The sequence below is a fragment of the Oncorhynchus masou genome, unplaced genomic scaffold (assembly GCF_036934945.1).
Source record: "Oncorhynchus masou masou isolate Uvic2021 unplaced genomic scaffold, UVic_Omas_1.1 unplaced_scaffold_2266, whole genome shotgun sequence".
NCBI classification, from domain to species: domain Eukaryota; kingdom Metazoa; phylum Chordata; class Actinopteri; order Salmoniformes; family Salmonidae; genus Oncorhynchus; species Oncorhynchus masou.
This window is the reverse complement of record NW_027008736.1, coordinates 3,500-12,500: the sequence shown is the minus strand read 5'-3', so window position 1 is coordinate 12,500 and position 9,001 is coordinate 3,500. Positions and strand designations below refer to the sequence as shown.

At 41.9% G+C, this 9,001-nt stretch overlaps 1 protein-coding gene across 1 annotated transcript in view; it reads right to left on the bottom strand.

Annotated features, from left to right (window-relative positions):
- LOC135533173 (voltage-dependent T-type calcium channel subunit alpha-1I-like) overlaps nt 1-8,733 on the bottom strand; it is a gene marked incomplete at its 3' end in the record, with an annotated part of 62,911 nt that extends 54,178 nt beyond the window's left edge. The window contains exons 1-3 of the mRNA XM_064960577.1: nt 8,661-8,733; nt 6,913-7,036; nt 6,722-6,790 (exon numbers count right to left, since the gene is read on the bottom strand). Of these exons, the coding sequence (XP_064816649.1) occupies nt 6,722-6,790; nt 6,913-6,999 (156 nt within the window). The remainder of the gene's footprint in view (nt 1-6,721; nt 6,791-6,912; nt 7,037-8,660) is intronic.
- Nucleotides 8,734-9,001: the final 268 nt, after the last annotated feature.

The window sequence follows — 9,001 nt, the reverse complement described above, 5'->3', positions numbered from 1 at the left end:
TCATTGTAAATTAAAGCATATTGTTAGCTAGCAAGTGAACATTACGTGTATGATCTGTATAGTAATATTATTCAAATCAGAAATCCATTTGCATTGCTAGTTATAGAGTGATCTCCTGATGTGCAAAAGTGACAGGCACTCAGTATGTGTATACTGTATCCTACTATCTAACCCTAGGTGAGGTCTAAATAACTCACAATAATGTATATACTGCCTCTACTGACAGGCACTCAGTAAATAACTATCAACCCTGATAAAGTGAGGTCAAATAACTCATGACAATAATGTATACTGCCTCTACTGACAGGCACTCAGTATGTGTATACTGTATCCTACTATCTAACCCTAGGTATAAACTGAGGTCTAAATAACTCATGACAATAATGTATATACTGCCTCTACTGACAGGCACTCAGTATGTGTATACTGTATCCTACTATCTAACCCTAGGTATAAACTGAGGTCCAAATAACTCATGACACTAATGGTATATACTGACCTCTACTGACAAGAGCTCAGTGTGTCACAGTACAGTGTAATAGGGTGATCTAGTTATATCTAAGGCTATATGCTGTGGCCTGGGGAAACAGACTGACAAGAGCTCACTAATGATTATATCTAAGGCTATAGCTGTGGCCTGGGGAAACAGAGACAGAGACTACTGCCTATACTGACAAGAGCCCAGTGCATCTGAATACATTGTATCTAAGCCTATAACCGAGGCCTGGGAGAGACAGACGTGAATAGACAGCCTATACTGACAGAAGCCCAGAGTGTGTATACTGTAGGGTGGCAGGTAGACTTGTGGTAAGAGCAATAGGCCAGTAACTGAAAGGTCGCTGGTCCGGATATCCAAGCCGACAAGATGAAACATCATTTGATGTACCCTTGAGGAAGGCACTTAACCCCAATTTTCTCCAGGGGTGTCGTACTACTATGGCTGACGCTGTAGAACAACACATTTCACTGCACCTATCTGGTGTATGTGACAATAAATATATATATATATTATTACAGGCTATCTAGAGTAAGCGTATATCAATGGCCTGGGGAGAGGCTGGCTGGCTGACTGACTGGCTGGCTGGCTGACTGACGGACAGACAGGGAGTAATATGATCAGGCCTAAACGCAGAGGAAGGAGACAGAGACGTGAGGTGGTGTGTTCCACTCAGCCAGGGGCCTGACAAGGCCGTTGCTCCTCTGGTAGATTGGTCAATAATTGATTTGTTTGCATAATTGATGCCCCCTCTTGTGCCAGAACCCTCCACGGAGAACAGAACAGAGGAATAGAGGAGAGAGAGGGAGGAGAGAGAGTGTGGAATATAATGAGAGAGAGAGAGAGGGAAGGGAGAAAGAGAGAGAGAAAGGGAGGGATAGAGAGACGCGGTGAAAGAGATTGACGGCAACTGAAAGATTGATGGCGAATTAATGTCATTGCTTAATTGCTTGTCTTGAGTTCAATGTAGAGACTTCCCAGGGAGAAAGAGGGAGAGATTGAGGAGGGAGGGGATAAAAAAAATATTGGCACCGTTGATAGCCCATCCAACTACCTCATCCCCATACTGTCATTTATTTTGCTCCTTTGCACCCCAGTATCTCTACATGCACATTCATCTTCTGCACATCTATCACTCCAGTGTTTAATTGCTAAAATGTCATTATTTTGCCACTACGGCCTATTTATTGCCTTATCTCCCTTATCTTACCTTATTTGCACACACTGTATATATACTTTTTTTCTATTGTGTTATTGACTGTATGTTTGTTTTATCCCATGTGTAACTCTGTGTTGTTGTTTGTGTCGCACTGCTTTGCTTTATCTTGGCCAGGTCGCAGTTGTAAATGAGAACTTGTTCTCAACTGGCCTACCTGGTTAAATAAAGGTGAAATAAATACAAAATAAATAAAGATGAGCAAAAAATACAACAAATACTGAGCTATATTCTGTGAATCTTTATAGAAAATGATATTATTTTATATTAATAGCTCAGAGAAAAACATTTAGCTAAACAAGTACTGTAATAAAAAAATGTCCCAAAGATACATGTCAAAATGATTGGCACCACTGTTTTCAGGGCTTCAGCACCCTCCCCTTGCGAGGATAATGGCACTGAGCTTGTTTCGAGAATGCTTTATGAGATTGGAGAACACATCGGGAGGGATCGATCTTAGACCATTCCTCCATATCAATCTTTCTTTCCAGATCCTTGATATTCTTCGGTCTGCGCTCATGGACGGCCCTCTTTAATTCAAACCACAGGTTTTCAATGAGGTTTTGCAAAAATGTCCTAGATGAACTTAACAAGGACGCAAAATAGCCCCCATAACATCAAAGATCCACCACCATATTTTACAGTAGGAATTAGGTTATTTTCTGCATATGAAGAGTTTATTTCCAAAACGCTATAAATCCATACATTTTTCACGTGTGTGTAAAATATTACTGTCCTCCTTTAAATTCATAGATTTTAGATGTGTATTACAACTGGTTTTGTTGTGAAACTATAGATCCATTGTTTAGCAGGAATGGAATGTTCTTATCCTGTATATTTAACATATAAATTCAACACGTCATAAATATAGCCTCATGCTATAATGTTTGGTTAGAAATAGGCCTCATTCCAAATGACACCATATTCCCTATATAGTGTACTACTTTTGACCAGGGCCCAGATCTCATATTACTGCGTTGATTCATTTGATGTCACAAATGTATCATCTGTACAGTTATTTACAAAAAATGACATTATTTGTCCCATTTGACTGTGTAAAACCTTGCAGTGCTACTTTTTCTCTGCGAGTGAGATGGATATATCTAATTTTGCACCGAATTATGTGTGTTTGTCTCTCTGTAATGAAAGCATATAGTGATAGGTTTCAAACAAATACATGTCTGTCATTTAACAACCCCATGCAATGATTAGATGGAGAAAAAACACACCAATCTCTTTAGTAAGTTCTTTAAAAAAATGGATATATAGCGTTTTAGAATGAAACTCATATGCATCCTTCCTTCGGGGACAAACCCACCACTGGTGTGATAGAGCCAAAGAGCTCTATTTTCATGTCATCTGGCATAGCACCTGGTTTCAATCCAAGTGCCAATGCCGTTTAGAAAACTCCAGGCATTTACATTTGTTGGTTGTTCTCAATAAAGGCTTTTTTTCATGGCAGCCCTTCCAAATAGCCTGTTGGCTTGGAGGTGATGTCTAATTGTAGATTTTAGAGACTTGGTGACCCCAAAATGAACAAGTTCTGCAATTCTCTAACTGTGTCCCTTGGACATTCATTTAGCCTTCCGAACCGTCTTCCTCAATGTGCGTGGGGAAAGATACTTGGGCCTCTGCCAGGCAAGTTTCCACAAATGTAAGTTCTTTGCCTTTCCCCATGGAGATTCAAGTTTCAACGTTTATTTGCAATTGCTATTATAAACGTTCACAGGATACCACAGGTGAAAATCAGTACAGGGACAATCTTACTGGCAAGCTCTTTCCCAACAGTGCAGTAATAACGTAATACAAAAAGAGATACGAGGTAAGATAAAGTAATACCAGGATGCAAGTTTACAGCGCATTCAGAAAGTATTCAGACCCCTTGACTTTTTCCACATTTTGATACTTTACAGCCTTGTTCTAAAATGGGTTAAATCATTTTTCCCCTCATCAATCTACACACAATACCCCATAATGACAAAGTGAAAACAGTTTTTTAGACATTTTTGCAAATGTATTAAAAATTGTAAAAACCAGAAATACCTTATTTAAATAAGTATTCAGAACCTTTGATATGAGCCTCGAAATTGAGATCAGGTGCATCATGTTTCCATTGATTATCCTTGAGATGTTTCTACAACTTGGAGTGCACCTGTGGTAAATTCAATTGATTGGACATGATTTGGAAAGGCACACACCTGTCTATATAGGTCCCACAGTTGACAGTGCATGTCAGAGCAAAAAACCAAGCCATGAGGTTGAAGGAATTGTCTGTAGAGCTCCGAGACAGGATTGTGTCGAGGCACAGATCTAGGGAAGGGTACTAAAAAATGTCCGCAGCATTGAAGATCCCCAAGAACAGAGTGGCTTCCATCATTTTTAAATGGAAGAAGTTGGGAACCACCAAGACTCTTCCCTAGAGCTGTCCGCCTGGTCAAACTGAGCTATCGAGGAAGAAGGGCATTGATCAGGGAGGTGACCAAGAAACTGATGTTCACTCTGACAGAGCTCCAGAGTTCCTCTGTGGAGATGGGAGAACCTTCAGAAGGACAGCCATCTCTACAGTACTCCACCAATCAGGCCTTTATGGTACAGAGGCCAAACGGAAGCCACTCCTCAGCAAAAGGCACATGACAGCCCGTTTGAAGTTTTCCAAAAGGCACCTAAAGGACTCAGACCATGAGATTCTCTGATCTGATGAAACCAAGATGAAACTCTTTGGCCTGAATGCCAAGTGTCCCATCTGGATGAAACCTGGCACCATCCCTACGGTAAAGCATGGTGATGGCAGCATCATGCTGTGGGGATGTTTTTCAGCGGCAGGGACAGGGAAACTAGTCAGGATTGAGGGAAAGATGAAAGGAGCAACGTACAGAGAGATTCTTGATGAAAACCTGCTCCAGAGCGCTCAGGACTCAGACTGGTGCAAAGGTTCACCTTCCAACAACCCTAAGCACACAGCCAAGAAAACGCAGGAGTTGCTTCGGGACAAGTCTCTGAATGTCCTTGCATGGCCCAGTCAGAGCCTGGACTTGAACCCGATCTCTGGAGAGACCTAAAAATAGCTGTGCAGCAACGCTCCCCATCCAACCTGACAGAGCTTGAGAGGATCTGCAGAGAAGAATGGGAGAAACTCCCCAAATACAGGTGTGCCAAGCTTGTAGCGTCTACCCAAGAAGACTCAAGACTGTAATCGCTGCCAAAGGTGCTTCAACAAAGTAAATGTCATAATTCAGATTCATATTTACAATACATTTGCCAAAATATCTAAATACCTGTTTTTGCTTTGTCATTATGGGGTTTTGTGTGTAGATTGATGAGGTAAAAACAATTTAATTTATTTTTGAATATGCTTTAAAGTTACAAAATGTGGAAAAGGTCAAGGGGTCTGAATACTTTCTGAGAGCAAAGAGGCAAACTCAGCTCCATCATTCATTGAATCAGATGGCTCATTCATCACAAAACCCACTGATATTGCCAACTACTTTCATTATTTTTTCACTGGCAAGATTTAGTCATGACATGCCAGCAACAAACACTGACACTACACATCCAAGTATAACTCATCAAATTATGTAATTTTTAATTCTGCAACACAAACAAAGAGCTACAGTTAGTTTTAGAATGGGTGGCAAGGAATAAGCTAGACTTAAACGGCTGGCCCTTAAATGTACACGGAGAGCTAACATGAATAACATGTATATACATCTCTCAAGGCTTAAAGGGGAGAAGAGATTGACTTCATCACTACTTGTGAGACAGAGACACTAAGAGAAAAGACAGAAATTGACAGAGACACTAAGTGAAAAAGACAGAAAGAGACAGAGACACTATGTGAAAAGACAGAAAGAGACAGAGACACTAAGTGAAAAGACAGAAAGAGACAGAGACACTAAGTGAAAAGACAGAAAGAGACAGAGACACTAAGTGAAAGACAGAAGGAGACAGAGACACTAAGTGAAAAGACAGAAGGAGACAGAGACACTAAGTGAAAAAGAAAAGACAGAAAGAAGTAAAGACAGAGACACTAAGTGAAAAGACAGAAAGAAATAGAGAAAGACACTAAGTGAAAAGACAGAAAGAGACAGAGACACTAAGTGAAAAGACAGAAAGAAATAGAGACACTAAGTGAAAAGACAGAAAGAGACAGAGACACTAAGTGAAAAGACAGAAAGAAATAGAGACACTAAGTGAAAAGACAGAAAGAGACAGAGACACTAAGTGAAAAGACAGAAAGAAATAGACACTAAGTGAAAAGACAGAGAGAACAGAGACACTAAGTGAAAAGACAGAAAGAAATAGAGACACTAAGTGAAAAGACAGAAAGAGACAGAGACACTAAGTGAAAAGACAGAAAGACACTAAGTGAAAAGACAGAGAGAGACAGAGACACTAAGTGAAAAGACCAGAAAGAAATAGAGACACTAAGTGAAAAGACAGAAAGACAGAGACACTAAGTGAAAAGACAGAGACACTAAGAGAAAAGACAGAGAGAGACAGAGACTAAGTGAAAAGACAGAGCGAGAATACATACACTAAATAGAGACGCTATGAGAAAATAAAAGAAAGAGATTGAGAGGTCATTAGAGCCAAGGCAGGAGAAGACTAGTAAGGACACTAGGAAGCATCCTCACACACACACGCACGCACACACGCACGCACACACACACACGCACACACGCACGCACGCACACACGCAGTGTTGTATAAATAACCTTGTGGGGACACACAATTCAGTCCCATTCAAAATCCTATTTTCCTATTTTCCTAACCTTAACATTAAATCTAACCATAACCACAAAACCTAACCCTAACAGTAATACTAGCTCCTAACCCTGAGCCTAATTCTAACCCTAACACTAATTCTAATTCTAACCGTAACCCTAAACCCCCTAGAAATAGAATTTGACCCTGAGGGACTAAGAACATTTCCTGAGTTGGTCAAAGTTGTTTACTATTCTTGTTCACAAGAATAGTCACACACACACACATTAAGCACATCACTATACCTTGAGCGTCATCTCTGCTACAAAGATGGCTGTGAAGACGTAGTTGGAGATGGTTAGGAAGACTCTTTCCTATACATAGAGAGAGAGATGGAGGGAGAAAGAGAGAGATGATGGAAATAGAAGATCATTGACTTGACACCACTAATTATATTTGTATGGTTGAAACCTAGTGGTGAACTTTGATCCCTGACCAGGCTGCCCTGCATGATCTTGGGTCTCTCCAGAGCCACGGTGATGCAGTTGGAGAAGATGAACGCTAGCACCACATAGTCAAACATCTTGTAGGCTATGATGGACTGGCATACCCGCCTGAACCTGAGAGAGGGAGGCAGGCAGGTGGGGAGGAGGGAGATAGTGGAGAGAGAGGGAGTGGTATTGGGAGACAGAAAGGAAGAGAAAGAGAGCAAGAGGAAAAAGATAAACAATTTAAAAACATGTGTTTTGTAACATCGCTACTGATTAAAACCCATTATTGTGCCTCATTGACAGAGAACTGGGGATTGCTCATCATTCAGTCAGATAATAGCCCCATTTTCTCTGATTATTTCATTTTTCAAAGCAATTCCTGATTAACTGGCGTTGTAAAGGCACCATGCTCCATAGAAACACCACTACAATAGAGAGAGAGAGACACACAGAGACCCAGAGAGACAAGCAGAGATACACACACAGAGAGAGACACAGAGACACTCTGTGTCTCTCTGGGTCTCTCTGTCGAGGTCGGGCAATGATGATGGGCGATTAGGCCTGACTTGTAGTCTGCGTTCCAATTCATCCCAAAGGTGTTAGATGTGGTTGAGGACAGGGCTCTGTGCAGGCCAGTCAAGTTCTTCCACACCGATCTCAACAAACCATTTCTGTATGGACCTCCCTTTGTGCAAGGGGGCATTGTCATGCTGAAACAGGAAATGGCCTCCCCAAAACTGTTGCCACAAAGTTGGAAACACAGAATCATCTAGAATGTCATTGCATGCTGTAGAGTTATGATTTCCCTTCACTGGAACTAAAGGGTCTAGCCTGAACCATGAAAAACAGCCCCAGACCATTATTCCTTCTCCACCAAGAGCTTTACACCACTCCAGCCAATGCTTATCATTAGGCATGGTGATCCTAGGCTTGTGTGCGGCTGCTCGGCCATGGAAGCTCCCGACAAACAGTTATTGTGCTGACGTTGCTTCAGAGGCAGTGTTGCAAATGAGGACAGACGATTTTACGCGCTTCTGCACTCGTTGGTCCCATTCTGTGAGCTTGTGTGGCCTACGTCTTCAATGCTGAGCCGTTGTTGCTCCTAGCTGTTTCCACTTCACAATAACATCACTTAAAGTTAACCAGGGCAGCTCTAAATGTAATAAACAGACTTGTTGGAAAGGTGGCATCCTCTGACAGTACCACCTTGAAAGTCACTGAGCTATTCAGTAAGGCCATTCTACTGCCTATGTTTGTCTATGGAGATTGCATGGCTGTGTGCTTGATTTTATACATCTGTCAGCCACTAGTGTGGCTGAAACAGCCTGAATCCACTCATTTGAAGAGGTGTCCACAGACGTTTGTATATACAGTGTACCTCCACAGCTAACAGAACACTGTTGCAATGCCTTCCAGCCTGAGCTCCATCTCTGAGCCCTGAGGTGGATTTATTGTTGACCAACAGATAGAGGATCACTATGGGAAGCCTCCCTTTGCTACCTCAGGGACAGAGATCCATACACTAATGAGGCAGGCATTCTGATAAGGTGGTGCTCGGCAATTCTTCTCTCGGGGAGTGGGGATCCACAGGCTGTGCAGGCTTTCGTTCTAGCCTAGCACAAATGCATCGGATTCAACCATTTTTGAACAAAACACCAAAGCCTTGAATTGCTGTATCAGGGGTGTTAGTGCTGAGCCGGAAATGAAATGAAAGAGTGAATGAGTGAAAACAGGGATTGACAGACAGACAGACCTGTTCTGAGGAGAGAAGAGGAAGACAGACCAGTCCTCTCTGGTCTCACACCACTCTGGCCTGTACACCTCCATCATCTTCTGGATACGGAAACACAGACTCTGGAGGAGGGACACAGCACACACACACACACACACACACAATGTCAGGATACACACAGTCAGAATACACACACATGCTCATGTGAACGTAGGCAGGCAGGGAGGCAGGCACGCACATACGCAAACAGTTTGGTGAGTGAATTCAGTACACATAAACACACTGGTTCTAGACAAAGAGAAACGGCTATACTGTATAATACAATAAGATCATTCCGATTTTCCACCTCCCAAGAGAAAGAT